Source organism: Choloepus didactylus, chromosome 2, assembly GCF_015220235.1.
Source record: "Choloepus didactylus isolate mChoDid1 chromosome 2, mChoDid1.pri, whole genome shotgun sequence".
NCBI classification, from domain to species: domain Eukaryota; kingdom Metazoa; phylum Chordata; class Mammalia; order Pilosa; family Megalonychidae; genus Choloepus; species Choloepus didactylus.
This window is the reverse complement of record NC_051308.1, coordinates 54,923,773-54,945,860: the sequence shown is the minus strand read 5'-3', so window position 1 is coordinate 54,945,860 and position 22,088 is coordinate 54,923,773. Positions and strand designations below refer to the sequence as shown.

The 22,088-nt window shown below is 42.2% G+C and overlaps 1 protein-coding gene across 1 annotated transcript in view; it reads left to right on the top strand.

Annotated features, from left to right (window-relative positions):
* The window catches only part of MFSD4A (major facilitator superfamily domain containing 4A), a 34,934-nt gene extending 20,950 nt beyond the window's left edge, over positions 1 to 13,984 (top strand). The window contains exons 7-10 of the mRNA XM_037824903.1: positions 4,296 to 4,443; positions 8,882 to 8,952; positions 10,423 to 10,543; positions 11,670 to 13,984. Of these exons, the coding sequence (XP_037680831.1) occupies positions 4,296 to 4,443; positions 8,882 to 8,952; positions 10,423 to 10,543; positions 11,670 to 11,725 (396 nt within the window). The 3' untranslated portion in view covers positions 11,726 to 13,984. The remainder of the gene's footprint in view (positions 1 to 4,295; positions 4,444 to 8,881; positions 8,953 to 10,422; positions 10,544 to 11,669) is intronic.
* Positions 13,985 to 22,088: the final 8,104 nt, after the last annotated feature.

Here is a 22,088-nt window from a genome sequence, read left to right as displayed (position 1 = left end):
GTTGCTTCTAGTAGAGAGTTGGTTGGTGGATAAATGTCTGCTCCAGCATTAGGGAACAATTCTCGACAATCATCCACAGTGACGTCACCAGAAAATGATGGCAGGAAATGGAGCAGAAGGAATAACCATGGAAGTTGGTTCTAAAGACATTGGGCAAGCACGAAAGTGTTCCTGAATTTGGTGAACTGTGTCTGTGACAATGCAGAGAGGGGCTGGGAGTACATGGGTTAGAATTTCAACGAAGAAATGATACAGAGTAGTGGTGGAGGAAGCAACACTGGAGGGCAAGCTGCGGGACCCTGGGGGTCAGGAGAGGAGGAGAGAGCCTTCATCAAGAGGGCAGTGAGGACAGGGACGTGGTCAGGAGGAGCAGTGGGAGGAAGTGAAAGAAGCCATCATGGGAAAGACGGTGGTAAGAGATGTGCCTGGGAGAGCAAGGGCCATAGCTGTGGGGCTGGGCTGGGTGGGGAGAGGGAGGGGAAGCCCTGGCGCAGAAGGAGAGATGAATCAGTAGATAGACCGAGTCACTGGCCAAGGCAGGGGGGCCTCACTGAGTGGGAAAAGGGTTGGTTGGTAGAGCTGATAATTTGCCATGGATATACTCAGTCTTCTGTCACCAAGACAAAATTCAGAGAGTTAAGTGCTTTTCAACGTCACTAACTCCCAGTTTTCTTGCTGGGTGACTGTCTCCGAGGCTTGCCTGGACATCCATGTGGTTTGAAAGTGGGGTAGCCAGATGGCAGGGGAGGGGCGGTGGCAGCAGCTCCAAAGTACAGGTGTAGAGCCCAAGCTTGGAGAGGCCACTCAGAGGCAGAGACTGAAGCTGAGGGCTGGTCAAGGAGGCACCAGCCACACACAGGGAGAGCAGAGGGCTGAGGGGTCCTGGAGGGCACTGCTGGTGTGGAGGCCCAGGGTGGGATCTAAGTAGGCTGGAGCATGGCGGGCGGGGCTGGGGGTGGGGGAAGCAGGGAGAGATGAGGTGGGAAAGCAGACTCAGCTCAGACCCTGTCGGGCTTTATTAAAAGCCAGGATTTAGATTTTATTCTAAGTAGATAGGAAGCCCCTAGGAGGTTTTAAGCAGGGAATATTCACGATCTGCACTGCATTTTTAAATGCAATTTCACTGAGATATAATCACATAACATACAATCATTCAAAGTGTACAATTAGTTGTTCACAATATCGTCATATAGTTGTGCATTCATTGCCACAATCAAACTTTGAACATTTTCTAGTTGTTATGCAGAAGAATGGGTTGTGAAAGCAGAGAGACCAGTGAGAGGGCCGCTATTTGCAATCCAGGCCACAGTGGTCATGATGGATTTAGAGAGGAATACAGAGATTCTAACAAGGTTTTGTTCTGTTTTCTTTTGTGTGTGTGTGTGGTACTTTTGTTACAATTGATGAAACAATTATACTATTAACTGTAGACCAGAGATTGCATTAGGATTTACTGTTTGTGCTTTACATTTCTATGGTTTTTTCACATTTTTTTTCCTGGTAATGTATTTACAACTTAAAATTTACCATTTTAACCACTTTCAAATATACAGTCCACTGATGTTACATCTATAGTGCTGTGCTGCCATCATCACCACCATCCATTACCAAAACTTTTCCATCACCACGAACTGAAACTGCACACCCATTAAAGCATTAACTCTCTATTCCCCACCCCACCCCGGACCCTGGTAACCTGTATTTTTGTTTCGGACTCTATAAATTTGCATATTTTGATTATTTCATATAACTGAGATCAAACGATGTGTCCTTTGGTGTCTGGCTTCTTTCACGCAACATGTCTTCAAGATTCACCTATGTTGTAGCATGTGTCAGAACTTCATTCTTTTTTATGGCTGAATAATATTCCATTGTATGGGTATATCACATTTTGTTTATCCCTTCATCTGTTGGTGGACACGAGTTGCTTCCATCTTTTGGCAATTGTGAATAATACTGCTAGGAATAGCAGTGTGCAAATATCTGTTTGAATCCCTGCTTTCACTTTTTGGTATATACCTAGAAGTGGGATTGTCAGGTCATATGGTAATTCTATACTTAGCTTTCTGAGGAACTTCCAAACTCTCTTCCACAGTGGCTGCACCAGTTTACATTCCCACCAGCAGTGAATGAGTGTTCCTGTTTCTCCATGTCTTCTCCAACACTTGTTATTTTCCATCTTTTTAATAGTGGCTATTCTAGTGGGTATGCAGTAGTAGCTCACTGTGGTTTCGACTTGCATTTCCCTAATACCTAATGATATTGAACATCTTTTTATGTGCCTATTGGCCATTTGTATATCTTCTTTTTAATATGGTCTTTGAGGTAGAATTGACAAGACTTGCTATTGGCCTGAATGTAGGAGGTGAGGGAACAAGGAATCAAGAACTGCTTTTAGATATAGAGCTTGAGCAATTGGATGGATGGGGATGCTGTTGACTGATGGGGGGAAGAGCAGTTTTGGTGGAGGAAATTAGAAGTTCTGTTTTGGCCACATTAAGTTAGCCATCCAGTGACTATGTCAAAGGGACCGTTTCATATGCAAGTCTGGAGTTCTGGACACAGGTTATGGCTGGAGGGATAGCTTTGAGAGTCCCTGGCACAGAGATATTTGAAAGAATAGAGCTGGAACAAGGGGATAAAGAAAATCCAGAATAGTCCTAGGACATTTCAACATTTAGAAACTGACCAGAGGAGGAAGAAAGAGCAATTGGAGCTGTGGGGCCATGTTCTATGCCCAAGAAATACATTATATTTGGAACAATAGATATGTCCATGGCTTTCGTATTTTTACTGCATAAAAAAAGTCTTTTGTGTTGCCAGGCGTTGTGAAGAGAATGTTTTCTCCAGCCACTGCTTTGTGGCTAACCTCTCTCAGGGGCAGGCAGTCTTTCTCAGTAAGGACTCCGAGATTGATGAGTGATTCCAGGAGAACATCCCACACCTAAGAGATCTGGCAGCACAGAGATTGAAGGGTTGGTTAAGGGGAGGGGTCACGGATTGAGATCACTGACTTTGTTTTTCCAGTGTGGAGCAAATTCCCTAAGATCTGCTTTGTGACTTGTGAAAATATCATTCTCTGCAATCTGTTTCTCATCTGTAAAGTGGAGAGAGGTTGGAGTTGGATCAAATGTCATCTCTTGTACACCTTCTAGCACTATACTCTTTATCTTATATTTTCCAGAAACAGATGTACTCACTCAGTAAATGTTTGCCTTAAAGCCATGTGCATCTACAGAAGATCCCTATCTCCTGAGGTAGTAAGAAAAGCTCACACATCAGTGCTAGAACTAACATTTCTCTAAATGTTCACACCTTACAGAGCCCCTTCATTTATATTCCTTTGCCACCACCCTTTAGTGAAGCTTTTGTAACTATTCCCATTTCGCAGATAAGGAAACTAAGGTTCAGAGAGCTCAACTACTTAAGGCCCCACATCTGGTGAAAGGAGAGCTGGGACTTCCACCTGGGGTCTCCTGTCTTGAAATCTTGTGCTGCTTGGGGTTTCTTCCCAGAGTGGCGTTACATGGAAAGTAATGAATATTGAGATAAAAACAATTTTAAAGAACTTAGAAATAGGGCTATTTTAACAAAAACATGCCCCTGTGACAGAGACCTTTACTGAATCAGATTTCTGAGCCCTTTAGCCCATCACAGGGGCTCCTAACCATAGATTAGAATCTGCCTGTGAGAATTTGAGACAAATCTGGGAGGAAGCCAAGTCGGTTGCCACACCACTGCTCTTCCCCCTGTGAGGTGTGTTTGGATTCCCAGAGGGTGAGGGCACTGCAGCCATCACCTCTCCATCATCCTCTCCTGCCACCCGACATTTCCTCTCTACGCGCTCGTGGCCCTGGTGAATGGGGGCTTTATGGGAAAGAGAAGTAGCTCCTCCTACAGAGAAGCAGAGGACAGGTCTGGCCAGCAGAGCAGGGAGAGCTGGTGTCTGGGGTGGAATTACCCATAGCATGGTTACAGAAAAGACCTTCGACACCGGCAGTATTCACTCAACAAGAGCTTAGTATGCGTGTATGATAGCACATTGGCACAGATATCTAGGTGGGCTCGCCTCCCTGTGCTGCTTGTACTCTCAGGGCTTCTCCCGTAGATACCGGAATAGGAGAGTTGCCATTCCCAAATCCACCACAGGGTGGCGCATTGGTGCCACAGCACTGCTGGGACCCGAGAGGAAACTTTCCCAGCCTGCAGCATTTTCTGACTCCGGCTTTTTCCTCTTCCTTACCCTATGCTTGGCTTTTCCCAATTTCTAATCGCCTCCATCTCTGCTGTGACAGGTCGGCGTGGTGGTGACGTTCCTGGTGCTTCTCATCTTTGCCTACAACATGGTCCTCCTGTTTGTGGGAACAGCAAGTCTGGGCCTGTTCTTGAGCAGCACCTTCCCCAGCATACTGGCCTACACTGAGGACATCCTCCAGTACAGAGGTGAGTGTCCAGGGTGCAGAGCAAAGAGGCATTCTGCTCCGGCCAGATGCCACTTCCTGCCCCCACGCCCCAACTTTGTGATTTCTAGGACAGCACTGTCTTCCAGCTAGAAGATCAATACCTCAGTTCTTCAGGGACAGATTTGCAAACGGGGGTGTTCTGACCCACGAGGCTCCCTTCATTCAAAATTGTGCCTGTGTCAGTGGGGTTTCAGGCCACCAGGGTTATATCTACTACTGGTCTATAGCCAACATTTTGTGTAGCATGCATTCCAAGTTCAAAAGAAGAGCCCGGTTGCACAGGAAAAGTTATGGCATAAGAGAGGTGTTCTTGCTTTGTTGTTGTGGATGTTGGTTGAAGCATGGAGGGCTAGGAGTGACTCTGCACCTGGAATGCGGTTGGGACACAGCTCCTTTGATGTCAGAAACCTCCTAATTCTCTTGACTAATCTCCCACCCCTCTACTAGCCTGCAGATGGCAGAACTCTTTTGTTTTTTTTGATAAGATAATTAAAACTAATTATGTTTTGATCGAATATTATCCTTAGAAGTAAATAGAGACACCCTAGAGTGTTGGAAAAGCAACATGAAAATGAGCAATTTCTTCAGAGGAGGAGTGGGGGAAATTGCTATGTAGGGAGGGTCAGAGCAATTAGAGTTATACCCAACTCTCAGTTATCCATGGTAATGGGAGACAGGGACAGCTTGGATCCTCGAAATTGAAGGATTAACACCAAATAATTTTAGCACATGTGGTGGATTGAATTGTGTATCCCTTCTTAGGCAGATTCTTGGGTCTTGGTCTGCATTCTGGTGAGTGTGGACCCACTGTAAACAAGAGCTCTCCAAGATGTTCAGTTAAGGTGTGGCCCAGCTCAATCAGGTTGGGCTTTAACCCAGATCACTGGAGTTCTTATAAGCAGAGTGAAAGTCAGATGGAGAGAGAAGACATGGGGAGCAGCCAGAGGCTGGAAGGCAGTGAAACCTGGATAAGAGAGAAGATGCTGCCATGTGACAGAAAAGCCAAGGACCAAGGATCTCTAGCAGCCAGCCCTAGAATGCCACAGTCTTCTGGGAGAAAGCATCACCTTGCTGACGCCTCAGTTTGGGGATTTTTCTAGCCTCAAAACCGTGAACCAAGAAATTCCCATGTTTAAGCTAACCCATCATATGGTATTTGTTTTAGCAGCTAGGAAACTAGAACAGCACATAGCATCACCATTGGTCGTTAAGAAAGAATACAAAACTTCTACAATAAACATGCAAGTTTTTTCTTTTGTTTCAAAACAGATTATAAAAGGAGTATGTGCCCACTACAAAACCCTCAAAATAATAGAAGCATATAAAGCAGTAAGTGAAAGCAGTAAAAAATAACACCATTAGAAGTTTGATTCCTCCCAGATGCCTTTTGGGCATATAAACATGCATGTATATTTAAATCCAAATGAGAGCATACTATATGTTGTTTAACATCTGTAATTTAGAAGGAAAACAACTTGTGCAAGAGAGCGAATCAAACAATCACATATATTTGAGTTTCTTTGACCTTCGGCTCCTCCGAGTGGGGGTACACATGATCTGAGAAATACCCCCAAACCAGGGAATGGCCTGATATAATTTGATTGAATTATGGCTCTGAAGAAATTCTGACCCTGATGAAAAATGAGGGAAGAAGATGCCACATGCAGTCAGTCATTATCCCTCCATCTGACCATCCACTCAGCCATCTTTCTGCTCTAAGGGCAAAGGGCTGGGGCCTGCTGGTGGAGCCCAAGGAAAACAGTCTCTCCCCTCAGCTTGCGCTAGAGATCGAGCGGATACAGCTGTGAAACAGCAACTCGAGGCCATTCACCCAGCTCCTGAGGGTGACAGTGTGCTCAGTTGCCTCCTGTGCCCATCAAGCTCTCTCTAAACCTCAAGGGAGTAAATGAAATAATGTTTGTATCAAATGAAATACAGTTGACTGATCAATTATGTTAGAGTTTAATAATAATGATGATGATGATATTCTGTTGATTGATTCTGCCTGTAAATTATCCCTCAAATCCATCCTCTTCATTTCTCACTATCCCTGCATTCGTTTGGACCTTGTCATTTACCTGCTTGGAATATTTTTAATAACATCTTGGCTTATCTTCCTGCCTTCATTCTTGCCTCCAGTGGTTCTCATCCCTGGCTGAACATTAAAACTACCTAAAGCACTTTTAACAAAACCAGTGCCTGAGCCTTATTGCCAGAAAGTCTGGTTTTAATTGGTCTGGAGCTCCTGAGAGATTGTAAGTTGCCAGCAGTGAGGACCACTCACTAAGCCATCCTCCACGCTGCTGCAGAGAGGTCCTTTTAAAACCCAGAATTGATGACAGCCTTCCTAGCTTCCCACCTTTCTTCCTTTCTCCAGCCTTCTCTCTCCCCGTTTCTCCTCGCAGCCTGCAGTCTACCGTGTTGAATCACTTGCTCTTCCCTGATAGCACAAAACTGCCTGGAATGCCCTCTCTACCTGATCCCACACCTTTGTCTGCCTGTCCATCCTTCCAGACCCAACTCCAGTCTCTCCCCTTCCCCCACTCCAGGAAGCCTCCCTGAGCCCCCGTGGAAAGGTGTTCCCTGCCCCCTGCCTTTTGCCCCATTGCACATTGTACCTGCCTCTCTTGTTGAACCCATCCAAGACTTTGTACATGGGTTGTCTGCCTTCTCTCCTAGACAACATACTCCCTGGGGCACCAGCAAGGGACAAGGGAAAGAGCATGGGCTTGGAAGTCAACAGCAAACCCGAGTGTAAATTCTGCCTCAACACTTACTGGCTTTATGAACTTGTACAATTTTCTTCCCCTCTCTGAGCCTCATTTGTCTCATCTGTAAAATAGGGATGCAAAATACCTACTTTTAGGATTATTTTTATATATTAATGTGAAGCTCTTGACTTCCTGGCTCACAGGCACTCAATATATGTTAACTCTTTATTATTGGTCTGAGTGGCCCCAGTATTTAGCCCAGTACCTGATGGGCACAGAAGGGTCTTGACATTTTTTTGAACAAGTGAGTGGAATAGACAGTGGGTGCTTCTGGAATTCAGAGAAGGGGGTGTCCAGTGTGGAACCTAGAGAGAGCTTCATGGAGGAGATGGGACGTGAGCTGACCCAGGATTTGGAAAGCAAAGAGGAAAAGGAAAGGCATTCCAGGGTGGGGCAGGGAGTGCGGGCGAGGTCAGGCAGGCAGTGAACAGTGTGAGAGCAAAGGGAGGGAGATAGATACAAACCTAAATGAGACTAAAAGAGCTAAAAGGAACTTGAAGCCCAGAATAGATGATGATGATCATTGTTTTATTACAACAAACACTAGGTGTCTACTACGTGTTGGTCACTGTGCTAGTAGCAAGCGCTGGAATACACCAGTTAACCAAAATTCAAGGCATAGTCCTGTTCTCATGGGCTTACAGCCTGGTGGGGAAGGCTGGCAGGGAAGCAGACAGTGTGCTAAGAGTAGGGTGCAGGGATTGTGGGAACACCGGGGAGCAAACAGTTCAGATTTGGCGGCCAGGTAAGGCGTTTACTGAAGGAAATCTAAAGTGGAACCTAAGAGGCCAGGAGGGTTTTGCCAAAGAGTCGGAGGAGAAGTGTTCTAGAAGGAGTGAAGAAGGCATGTGCTGGCACCTGGAAGTGAAAGTGAGTGTTACGGGTCAGGGAACACAAGGTAGTTATCCTGGCTGGAGGGTAGATGGTGAACAGTTAGTGTAAGAGATGAGCCTGAGCCATCAGCAGGGACAGATTATGAAGGGCTCTGCAACCACATGAAAGCATTTGGACTTGATCCTGAAGGCAGTGTTGTAGGGTTTAAGCAGAGAACTGGCCTGGATTTAAGTATTTACTGTGTGCCAGTATGGGGCCAAGCACTTTACAGTTATTCGATCAGAATTAGCCACACAACAACCCTGTGAAGGAGATGCCATGATGCGCACTTCACAGAGAAGGAACCCAAGGCCCAGAGAAGTTTGAGAACTTACCTAAGGTGACATGGCTAGTGAGTGACAGAGTGGCATTGGAGCCCAAGAAGCTCATCAGAGGCCTGTGGCTAGTCAGTGCAATGCCAGGGGAGCTAGGACACTGGTCTGCCCAGGGCAGAGGGCTGGCCTGAGAATATCAGGAAATCTTTCTGGAAAGGTAGGTGGTGGCCGGATTAGGAAGGGCCCTACACAACTTGGAACTTACCCCAAAGACAGCTGTGAGCAAGTGAAAGTTTCAGAACAAGGGAGAAACATATCAACAATAAAACCTAAGAATTCCCAAAGCAAAGTTAAGGTCTAAAGTCTGAGAAAACTTAGGAATCCAAAGTAGTCCTCTTAGGCAGTCATACCATTTTCCAGAGGTTCCCAGAAATAATTATGACAGCTGACTTCTGTCTCCTTAACTTGCTTTTCCCAAACTAAATTCTTTTCTTGTTAGGCTGTGCGACCACAGTGCTGGTGACGGGGGCAGGGATCGGCGAGATGGTGCTCCAGATGCTTGTTGGTTCGGTATGTGGGAAACTCGAGGGGAAGGGGAGAAGCTTTTGGGGTGGCACGCCTCAGCACAGGTGAGAAACTGCCAGCCAGCCACCTTCTGAACCCAAGCCGTCCCTTCTCTGAAACTCCCACAGAGCCAGGAGGGCCCCACTATGCCTGTGTGACTTGTTTCCGCTTCAGACCCAGCCTTGAAAGCTGCGCTTCCAAATGTGGGATCTGGAGTGTGAAGGGATGTGTGGTGAAATCCAAAGTAAACACAAGCCGTGTCCGGGAGTGGGGCCACAGGAGGCCCCGTGGGAATGTAGTTTAGTTCTCAGAGCCTGAGACGAGTTTGAGCTGTGCTTGGGGTTCTTTTTCCATCCCTCTCAACATGTCACTCCCAACCCCACATCTCTGGCCTTTGGACTCTGCAAAGGGCTCCAACACCTGCCCTGATCAAGGAAGGGCCACCTGTCCCCAGGTTTCTTCAAACCTTCCCATGTTTCGTGTGCCTATTAGGGGGAAAGATACTAATATCTACTATTTACTGGATTCTGTAATACAGATATTATTATTCCCCTTTTTACAACAGAAAGTACCAAAATTCAGATAGATTAAACAACTTGCCCTCACTCAGTTACACTGCTAAGAACCAACAGAGGTGAAGTTCAAACCTACGCCTTTCAGTCTCCCAAATCCCCAAATCCCTACTCAATTCTCCTTTCCTTTTCTTTTGCCCCTCTGGATAGGTGGAAGAGCTACGTTTTATGATACTCTCTGCATTGAAATGATGTGATATCTGGGATTTGCTACAATATGATCTAGTGCAAGGAGGAAATGAGGACAGAACAAATTGTTGCTAATTGTTAAAGTTGGGTGATGGGGGCATGGGAGTTCCATATGCTACTTTTGCATATGTTTTAAATTTTCCATAGTTTATATATCCTCTGTAAAGTTCTGGTTAGACTTAACACCTAGCATGGTTGGAGCTTCAATGATAATATGGAGATTTCAGAAGGTTCCAGAACAGAGCTGGAAAGAATTGCAGGGGGTCACCAGCTTCAGTCTCTGCCTTAGAGAGGATTGCTGTGTCCTCCATAAAACATAACCTTGAAACAAGGCCAAGACTTCCCCCTACCCATGTTTCTTTGTATTGATGTGCTAGGCCTCAACTTGACTGAAAAATCTGCCAAGGGCCCGAAAAGGCAGCGTCCTCCAGTACATCTTCCACATGAGGTTTTTTTTTTTTTTTTTTGAGGTTTTGGTTTTTTATATCATTACTTTTCTTATTAGAGAAGTTGTGGGTTTGTAGACAATCCTGCATAAAATAGCCACCCCATTACTGATGCCTTGCATTGGGTGGTACATTTGTTACAACTGATAAAAGCACATTTTTATCTTTGCACTATTAGCTATAGTCTATGGTTTAACTTCAGATTCACTATTTGTGTTGTGCGCATAAGGTTTTAATGGCCCGTATCTCTGTGTTTTCCCCTTTGGCAGATATTCCAGGCTCAGGGCAGCTATAGTTTCCTGGTCTGTGGAGTGATCTTTGGTTGCTTGGCTTTTACCTTCTATATCTTGCTCCTGTTTTTCCACAGGATGCACCCTGGACAATCAGCAGGTAAGGAAAGAATCCGTTTCTACACAAGAGTCGGAAAACGAGGCGGGGGAGGAGAGGGGAAGTGCTATGGACCTTAGCACGCCACGAACGGTGCACTGTTCCAAGTAAAATGCAAGGAAATGTTTATTTTTCTACAGCTTCCTTTTCCCCTCTCCCTGCTTTGTCTGCACTGGACTCTTTGGGCAGGCAGGAATGGGATAAGGCTGACTCATGGTTTCTCCATCAGGAGAGGGGCAGGAATTGTGAACTTGGCTTCTGCATCCCACCATGCCAGGGCACCATGGGCCAGAATCTCTTTCCAGCCTGTTCAGGGCACCGAAAGGCAAAGCCTGCCTCCTTGGCTGTAACTCAGCCCAGCAGACTAATTGGCCTTCCTTCTCCTTGCAGTTCAGGATTTTGACTCTAGTCCAAATCTCTTTTTTCAAAAAGAAGGTCTGCAGGTCATGTGGCAAAGAAAACCTCCTTTAGGGCAAAGATACCTCCCAAGAATAGTCTCCCTTTTAGGGACCCCAGGCAGGGGGAGTCCCAAAGCTATTATCATAAGTCTGAGCCTGAGTCTGCCCTTCCACTCAGAGCTTTCAAAGTGCCAGCAACTATATTGGCTGTGAGCATGGCCCATTCTTAAAAGAAGGTGCTCAGGAAGCGCTCGTTATCCTCATAAAAAGTAAAAAGACAGTCCTGTCTCTTAGTGGGTGGACATTTACACCCTCTAAACCCTGAATTTAAAGGTCCAGAAGAACAATGGGACCTGAGAAAAGCACTAACTGTAGCCCGTGCCTGAGATGGCAGGTATCAGTTGTTGTCTAGCAGCACTCAGCACAGGCCCTTCATTTAGGACACACATTTAATAAATATTTGCTGAATATCAAATCAGTAACACTTAATGAGTTCCTTACTCACAGGAGACAAAAATAAATACATATTTCCCAAGACCTGAACACTAGTTTCAACAAACTGCCTCCACCAACATTCTGCCAGAACTAGCAGGTCTGACTTTTCACTTTGCTTCCTAATGAGCCACAGAAGGGCAGAGACACAAAAAGGCTGGGTATACTCTTGGAATGGATAATGGCCACAACTCATCAGATCTGCTGAAACGTGCTACCTGTTGTTTATTCTTCTGTAGTTCCTACCGAGGACAAACCCACTGGGATGGAAAATTCTGAATGCTACCAGAGGTAGAACTGGGTAAAGGAGCAAGTGAAGACTTCCAGCCTCTTGGACACCAACCCACTGTTTAAGGAAGTTGGGGGTGGAGGAAGAGGCAATCTCTCAGATGACTGTTCAAATCCTCTCCACTAATACTTGATTGGGTAGAAGAAATTAAATTGAGTTCTGGGACCTGGGTCCTCCCCAGACAAATCATTAGAAGTTTACTTGGCTCTTCCAGTTACTTTCCTTTTCCCTGGTTCAGACTTTTGGTAAGAGCTGCCCAGGATACGCAGATGGGAAGGAGGAAGACCGCCACACACTTCACTCCATCAGCTGGGTCACACATGGACCATACCCTGGGATGAGGGCACTCTTAGTTGAAGTTTGAAAAAATGGGTTGAAATTATAAAGCTCATTGCTCTGTGTAGATATATTTTAAATGAACCAAACAACCCCCAACGTATTCCCTGGCATGCTCAAAGGATTATATGCTTTGTACCTATTAATAATCCAAAGCCCCTCAAATTCCTGACACTGGTATCAGTAGTTTATCTATATTCTAAAGCCTCAAAAGAAGAAGTTGAAGCTTGCTATCTTCTGGTCACTAAACCAGTGGCATGCTGGAGTTAGCTTGTCCCAGTTTATACAAGCTGACTGTTAAATTTTCATCTTGAGAACTGGCTGTTAAACACAGTCATTATTAAAAATTAAATTATATAAACTTATAATTAAATAAATTAAAAACAAAGGTAACAAATACTCAAAACTCATGACTTCCTAATGATTACCTTTTACTGTTACTGACACTTTTGAGGTTATTTATGTCTGCTGTATGTGTATGGTGGAAATGCTGTAAAAGGCTGTGCTCCTCTTCATCCCTTCCCAGCCCTGCTTTCAGTGATATGTTGCTAGCTTGAAATCAGCCATGGTGGGAGTATTTGCACCACAGAAGTTGGCAAAAGCCACAAATCATGCGGTTTTTTTCCCATTAGTATTTCCCAGTTGTTAGTATTTCCCAGCCTACCATTACTAACAATCAATGCTAATTGGCCTGGGAGAATGAGTTAGAGATTCTGTTTTTCTTTACTGAGGTTCACTAGCTTACAAAGGTGTAAAAACAGTATTTAGAATTTCCAAAAATATCTCAGTTAAATTTTACATTTTTTATAAAGGGGGAAAAAAAGCTCTTTATACCAGGCCAAGGTCTTTTTTTAACAAAAACTTGGGACTACTGAACAATTCCAGCTGTGCAGTATACTGAAAGCAGCGCCTGTCAAGAAGTTACAGCTCCTGTCCATAACCAATCCTGCAGTGATACAATGAGGAAATGCAAACATATCAGCTTAGAAAGGGATGAGAGTACCTAGACCTCAGTAAGTAACGAAATGGCTAGTACAGTGACTGTTTGCTTATATATTGGTTTACCTGCACTTTCTCTATGTGTATGCAAATGTACATGTATAAATATAAAAATTAAATGGATGATGGTTCTCAATAACCTGTACCCAGTACTGCGGTTCACATGCATGACCCAAAAAAGGGTTTTCCTGGACCTGTAGGCTTCATGAAGTCAGCCAGCGCCATCCACCAGCAATATGGTGTAGTGAGGCGAATCTGGCAATAGAGAGAGAGAGCTGGTTCAAGCACTGGCTTCACCTGTTCTAGCTGTTGTGTGGCCCCAGGAAGATTACTGAGGCTCTTTCAACCTCACTTTTTTTCTTTTTTTATCTGTAAAGAGACATTTATTAAACTACTTCCCCTACCTCAAAGGAATTCTGAAAGGATTAACTGAGAAAATTTGTGTAGAGAACCTACTAAATGTTAGCAAGTTTTATTTTTAAAACCTCCTCATAAGCATATGTGTGGTACATGTTTATCATAAGTCAACCAGATCCAACTTCTTTTGAAAGCTGGTGGCCCAAGGGTATAGTTTTAACTATGATTGTAAATACTTAAAAAATAATATGTCTATGCAAGAAGTTTTAGGTACCCACCAAACTTCATTGTACAATCTAACTGTAGTGACTTACTGACCTTGGCAAAAAGGAAACAGCTGTATTTTTCTTGTGGTTTTTCAAGAAAACTTCCTTTTCATACAGAGTTAGAGAGAGGAATCAATGGCTGTATCTAAGCAGATCGTGATTAACTGGAGAATATAGAAAATAAGATTGAAACAAAACCAAGATTACCCTTCCTAAAATAAAATATTTTAAATGCAATAATGTGTTATCTATTATAAAGGGCAATTAATCCTCTAATAAGCACACAAACAAATGATCTAACATTCTCCCAAGATAGGTCTCTCTCATACTATAGGTTCATAAGGCTGATATGTTTGGAAGAAACAAAACTCTAACAGACAGTTGGACTGGGAACGACTGTTCTCTCATACATAATCAGAATAAGAGGAAGGCAGTTAGGTTCTTGTACCACACTTCAAAATCAGTTACAGAGCAACAAGTAGGACTTTCTTCCTCATCTCCTTCCTTTTAGAATTTTGACATTCTGAAGTGCCATGGAGTCATCCTGTTCTTAGATTTCCCTCTGCTACTTGGACACTGGAATCTAATCCATCAGCACACCAGATTTCATGAAAGGAAGACATAGTGACATAGAGAAGTCTTTTACAGAGAATACTGTTATTCCTTCAGAAAAGATTCTTCAAGCTCCTGCTATATTCAAGTCATTGATCTAGGTGCAGGGATACAGCAGGGAATGAGACAGAAGCCCCTGTCCTCACAGAGATTACACCATAGTTGGAGACATGTAGACAGTAAACAGATACATATATAAACATGTCACAGGTGAGAGCTGAGTGCCATAAAGAAAAATAAAGTAGGGGAGATGGGGATAGAATATAGCAAGAGATGCTATGGAAGTCCTTTCTGAAATACTATTTGTGCAAAAACCTAAATGATACATGAAGCAAGCCATGCAAGTCCCTGGGAAAGGTCACATCAGGCAGGGGACATAATTGCAAGGGCCTCAGACTAGAATATGCCTGAAGTATCTGAGAACAGCAAGCAGACCAATGCAGTGTAAGTGCAGTGAGGAAGGGGAAAGGTGACTGGAAACAGATTGGAATGGTAGTGAGGGGCCAGATCGTATAAGCCATGGTAGGGATGGGTTTTCTTTTTACTGGTAATGTGGGATATTTGGGAGAGTTGTGAGCAGGCAACTGACAGGAACTGATCTACATATTTAAAAGTCTCACTCTGGTTGTTGTGTGGAGAAGAGACTGGGGGAAAAGAATGGAATTGGGGAGACAAGTTAGGGTACAACTGCAATAGACATTAAGAGATAAGAGTAGCTTGAATAATTTTGGTAGCAGTGGAAATAGTGGCACTGATTAATTACAGCTCCATCTTGAAGGTCAAGCTGACAGAATTTGCTGATGATTTGGTATGGGTGTTTGGTGGTTTGAAGATATTATGTACCCCAGAAAAGTATGTTGCTGAAGTTAATCCATTCCTGTGGGTGTGGACTGATTGTAAGTAGGATCCTTCAGTGAGTAAGATCTTAAGATGTGACCCACCTCATTCAGGGTGGATCTTAGTCTTCGTATTGGAGTCCTTTACAAGAGAATGAAACTCAGACAGAGAGAGAAAGGCATGAAACAAGAAACTGAAAGCAAGGAAACCCAGAAGAGGAGAGAGCAGCAGACACCACGAAACGATTTGTCATGTGACAGAGTCCAGGATCGCTGGCAGCTGATCCTCAGGGAGAAAGCATCACCTGATGATACCTTGATTGGAACATTTTTCTCAGCCTTGAAACTGTAAGCTTGTAAGCTAATGAATTCCCACTGTTAAAAGTCAACCCATTTTATGGTGTCTGCTTTTGGCAGCCTAGCAAACTAGAAAAGATTTTGTTAACAGTAGAGTGGGGTGCTGCTATTGCAAATACCAAAAATGTGGGAACAGCTTTATAAATGGGTAAAGGGTAGATTCTGGAAGAATTGTGAGGTGCTTGATAGAAAAGGCCTAGATTGATTTGAAGAGACTGTTGGTTTAGATACGGGCGCTAAAGATTCTTCCAAGAAGGCCTTAGAACTGATGAATCACTGCAAACCAGAAAGGTGACCCTTGTTTTAAAGTGACAGAGACGTCGGAAGGAATGCAGTATTTGAAAGTGACGAGCTTGGATATTTAGCTGAGATTTCCAAGCAAAATGTAGGAAGTGCTGCCTGGCTTCTTGCAGCTTATAGCAAAATGCAAGAGAAAGCGATAAACTGAGAACTGAACTCCTGGTACAAAGAAACCGGAAATGAATGGTTTGGAAAATTCAGAGCTTCCAGAAAACAAGTAGCCAGGGAATAGTGTTCCATGTGAGGGTTTAACTGATCATAGAACCAGTCAGCCATTTCAGTGCAAGCCAGGATTGGAAATACAGTTATCCAGAAAGGATTTGTGCACTACATGCAAAACCGACAAGTTTTTTTTTTGTGTGTGTGCAAGATTTGTATGAACAGAACTACTGCCAGCCTGGACTAAAAGGGACAGAAAAGGGACAGATTGAAGGAAAAATGACTTCAAAGGCAGAACTGTGGAAGCTGAGGTCTGGACTGAAGTCGTCTTCTCGGGCCAAGAGAGCAGACCCACCCATGTATGTGGAAAGGGTGTCTGCCCTGGCACTTGAGGAGGGCAGGCCTTCTTCCCCCTTGTTCAGAAAGAGTTCAGCTACCCCAGGTTTTTCAGATGCATTGGGGGTTGTGGTGAGGCTGGCCATGACCCTAGTGCTTAAGGGTGGAGCCAAGAGCCTGGCCGTCACCCCAAAGCTTGAAGATGTTGGAGCCTTCACCCCAGTGTTTGGGAGAGCATGGCCGCTGTGCAAGGAAAGGGTGGGGATGCCGCTCCATCAGGCCCTGGGGACAAGGCTTTGTTTTACAGATGACTTTCAGACCTTGAAATCTAATGGAGTATGCCCTGCAGGGTTTCGGAATTGTTTGGGACCTATGATCTCCGTTTTCCTTCAATTTCTCCCTATGGCACTGGGAATGTTTATCCTATGACACTCCCTCCATTGTATACTGAACAATTACTCTAGAATTTTACAAATGAACGTACCACACCCTTAAAGTGAAAATCTACCTTTAAAGTACATATGGACTCTGCAAACAAATGGTTTGTAGAGCAGGATAAAGAAACAACCTGTTTTTTTTTTGCCTTTTTTTTTAATGGAATATGCAATATTCTCTATCCACAATGAAATAAACAGAGACAATAATGACAGAAAAGATCATCTAAAAATCAAAAATGAAGAAAAGGCTATTTTGAATAACCTTGGCACAAATTGAAAGAATTATACATTATAATACATAAGAATTATACATTATAATTATGTATACATTATGTAAACATTCCAATGATAGAGCTATAACTACATTCACAGGAAAAATATTTTCCTTAAATAATTCATTTTTTAAAAGTATTTAGAAGAATTAAAATAAATGATATAAGCACCTGTGGTGGTTTGAAGCTGTATGTACCCTGGAGAAACGTTCTTAAATCTAATCCACTCCTGTGGGTGTAAACCCATTGTAAGTAGGATCTTTTGATTAGGCTACTTCGTTAAAGTGTGACCCACCTCATTCAGGATGGGTCTTAATCCTCTTACTGGAGTCCTTTAAACAGAATGAAATTCAGACGGAGAGAAAACCATGGAAGCAAGAAGCTGAAAGCAAGGAAACCCAGAAGAGAAGGGGAAGACCAGCAGATGCCACCATGTGCCTTGCCATGTGCAGAGGAGCCAGATCGATGGCAACCAGTCTTGAGGAGAAAGCATCGTCTTCATGATGCCTTCATGTGGATATTTTCACAGCTTCAGAACTGTAAGCTAATAAATTCCCATTACTTTGCGCCACTTAGCAAACTAGAACAGGGTGCGTGAGAAAGATAGGAATCAAGGATGACCGCAAGGTATTTAACTTGAGTAAGTGGATATATCATCATGCCATTTAACACTGGAGGATAGTCAGTGGGTGGGCATGTGGGTGAGGTGGAGCTCAAGAGTTCTGTTTTGGAATGTTCATTTTTAAGGTGCTATCATGGATGTCAAGAAAGCTATTAGATATGTAAGTCTAGATATTAAAAGAGAGGTCAAGGCTGAAGATAAAAATTCTGTGGTCACCTACATAGACCCCCTAGGCAGTGAAGCTACCTCATCTACAGAGAGGAGAGATCAGAAGACTGAGCTCTGGGAATCTTCAATAGCTCAAGGTTTGGGAAAAGAATAGGAACCAGCAGAAAAAATAAGAGAAGCCAAAGAGGTAGGAGGAAACTCAGGAGACAATGTGGTTTCCTGAAAGGCATTTGAAGGATGTTTAAAGGAGGAAGGAATCAGTGTTGTCAAGAGGTCCAATAAGAGGACTGAACATAAACCACTGGATTTGGCAACATGGAATGTGATCTTGATAGAGAAGGGTTTCCATTAATTATCATGTATTCGAAAACAAGGGAATCATAAAATCAACTCTGATGCTCCAGCAACTTCCTTGACACCAATGCTTTGCCAATTGACTTGCACAGCTGTTAGAGGTTATCACTCCTGTTTCACTTCTCAGTATTATACATGGTCCTCTTATTTTAGTTATTCCAAATGAAGTCAGCTTCATGGACTCCCTCCAGTTACAGGATGTATTTCAGTCAGTGCAGTGCTTTGTAGTGACAAACAATGTGAGATCTTACAGTTGTTAATGACACCTCCTACCTGATAATGCCAAGTCCTGGAAAATTATCTAATGTTAGAGCATTCATATAACTTTTTAGTTTGTCACCAGATGCATATTTACTACAAAACACAGAAAGTACTTGCAAAATAGGCATCATGCTTCTCAAAAGGGGAAGTGTCAACAGTCAAAAAAGAAAATAGTGGATTAAACAGGCTTTTTTACTAGAAGATTTTCTTGGCGCTTTTAATATTCTAAAGTGCATTTTAAATCTCCAAGAGGTGGAGATCCCACTTCCCAAACTTATTTGATCTCATGAGACTGTTCCAGGAAACACACTTTGAGAACAGTGGCTGAGGAAAATCCTCCAGTCCCACAAGTGCTTTCCACCCACCTGTGCTCAACACTGTTTACTGACTCACCAACTAAGTGAACTGCACTAGCTGAACTGCACCCTTCCCCCCAGATCAATCTGTCCCTTTATCCTCGTTATTTTCACCTACAGATATGAAACAGATCTGTCCTGATGTGATTTTGCCACCTATTAATCCCACTTTCCCCGAAGTATATTATATCAACCCAGTTCTAAAAAGGCCTAATTTCACTTGCTAAATGAACTGAAGCCTCTAGTTTCTTATCTCAAAAACTATATGAACAAAGAGGGCCTAGAGTAGGAATTAGCAAAAGTTGCTCCTTATAAGGGCTGGAATAAAAGAATCTGATTAAATAAAAAATATTCCCTTTAAAAGGTAAAATAAAATGTAAAATTAAGAGTTAAAAAAGATTTCACATGATGAATCATTTTCCTAGTCAGTCCGTTCTCTTAATTCCTTTTTATGTCAACAATCATTTTACAATCTTCCCTCTTCACCACTTATCCCAAACCAGACTTTAAATATTTTAATGTAAATACAGATCAAACAGTGGAGGCAGGTTTTAATGATAGCCATCAGGAAAATTCAACTCTTTCCTTACCCACATTCAACATGGATGAAAATATAATACACAGAAACTATTTCAATGGATGTGAGCAAAAGAAGGGAAATGAATAATCAATTCAGAAAATTTTGTTAAAAATATTTATTTAAAAAAATACAATTGTCCATATCTAGTTGTACATATATCTATTAACATATCTGTATAATTTTGGACTTTAGTAAATTTGCCACAGTGCTTTCTTAAAGTCAGCTTGCATTATACAAAGCAAATTCTTCTGTCAGTTCTTACATGAAAGTTTTTTGAAATGTATCATTCGTTATAGAATTTAACAAAATGTTTGCATAAAACTTGAAGCAACAGAAAAAACACCACCTGATTGATTATTTAGAGCAACCCCTTACCATGTCTGGAGATGCACTGAGTATGAACTATACTTTTTTCCTTCTAAAAGCAGCATATTGTAAAGCCCTCAAAGTGCAAGCGCAACCCTAAACTCTGTATCAAAGTTCCATTGCTGTGAACAAAAAGGAGAATTCGAGACTAGCAATAATGATCCTAATCTATCTTACAACAACATTCCCTTGTTTCCCAACAGGTAAGTCCAAACTACCTAGCTCCAAGATGTGGCAGTTTCTTTCCAGCTGCATCAACAATTAATGTGAATTTTAATAAATGTTATTAACAGTTACTATTCAATTGCTTTTTAAGGAAAAATAAAAAATGGTGATTTTAATACTTTGAAGATTTCTCTAGTTTAAATTACACCAAAATTAAGTAAGACAAGTTATTAATAACACATTAACAGTTATTCATTCCTTTGGGTGAGTGTGGATTTGCATTAATAAAGTACTCTGTCTACAAAAGTAGACAGTATGGATATATAGTATGAGATACAGATTTCAATAAAATAAACAAGGGGGGAAATAAACAATGAAGTAACCATCTTCTTAGTTGTGTTGATGTAGGTTAGAGGAAAGCACCCGGACAAGTTCTTATTACCACATATTCCAAACTAAGACATACATGTAAAATAATACATCTCACATATGTTACTGCTAACAGGAATACACTGCTATCGTCCTATGGCAGACATATGCTTTTCTTTTGAATTACCAATTGGGTTAAAGAAAATCAAGAGTTTATTACTTAACATCATTTAATTTTTAAGTGACATTCACACTTAAGAGTCCACAAACTGCCAATGCCACTGTGACCAAACCACGTGGCTAACGGAATTTCAAATCTAACCTACAGTTATTTCCCATTCATCACACACATTCCTAGTTGTCTCTTCCTGGGAAGAGAGCCAATATGGCTCACGGAAAATAATTAGTTTGTTCTTCAAAATGCAAAGATATACACAGTTCTGTTTGTTTAACCAATTTGATTATTCGGGGAATAAAGGGCACAGTTCTAAAAACTAATTTTCGTCAAAAATTTTATTTTCCCCAAACCAAATGCTAACCAGTAGCAAAACGACTGGAGTAAGTTTCATATTTAATCTTCCCTACCCACAGAGATCAACGAAACTGCTAGAAGGCAAAAGTGAAAAAACAGATCTGACTGATATTGGCAAAAGATCTGCAGCCAAAATGAATAAATGGGCCTTGTGTAACCCAGAATTAATTGAACCCATTTCTTTTCTATCTTTACATACATGTAATATTAGTTAATTTCACTCATACTGGACAGCGAAGTTCATGAAATATGCTACTATATCACATAAGCAATGACTGTAACGTACATATAAAGGCCATTGGTAATACTGCCCCAATAAATGAAAAGTATGCAATGTCTTAGAAGGGACTGTGCCCCCTATATAACAAAAGACAATAAGCAACAATGATTAAACAGAAAAGAAACTTAAAAGTTGAATGTAATCCATCAGTTGCAAATCATTTAAAAATTTTATAAATTTATATAAAGCATACTATTAAGAGCTTGTAAATTATTTTAAAACATCCTAGCCAAAAGAGTGTACCTTACAGAGCCTAGAAGAATGGCTCATTAGGTAACCCATTTATCCTTTATCCAAATAGTCTTAATTTTCAGGGAAAAAAAATGAGAAATAAACCTTTCTTCCCTGACCCTCAATATCCTTAAGTTGAAATTAAACAAACAAAATAATCATTAAGTGCTTCCAGTTATTCAAAACAAGATAAAAACAAAGCAGTGCTAATAATGGTGTCCAAGAAAGTGCCAAGTGTTATAACACCAGCATATGGCATTCCCACCCCTGAACTCCAGGCATACTTGATGGATTCCATTAGCCAGAACTCTGGCCCAGCCACAGGGCACCTCCATTACAGAAGATCCCAGGCCTGTCACATAGCATGTCATAACCCTTGGAAGGGACAAGAACTGGATTGGGCCCATATGAGATGGGAAACAAGGCAAAATTGAGAACGTTCGGCCCATGATATTCTACTTTGAGGTTTTCGCCATTGCTTCTTATGCACAGTTTAAAAGGATAAATTGGGCCACAATACCAGAATTCCTCCACTATTATACCAGTCAAATATCTGTATTTCAGAAATACTGCTTCTACTATAAACCTCCTTTCTGGGGACGTATAACCCAAACTAATAAGGATTTACACAAAAGCAAAAGTAAATTTAGAATTTTTAAGAAAGGACATCCTATTTTAGAATATGTCACACATAGCACTGTATTTCTAAAATGATGGCAAGCAATTAGTCTTTAAGGTCTATGATTCTAGATATTGAAAAAATTGAAATGTGCAAGGCATTAATCTCTTAAAAAGTGGCAACTGCAAAGTGCAGCAAT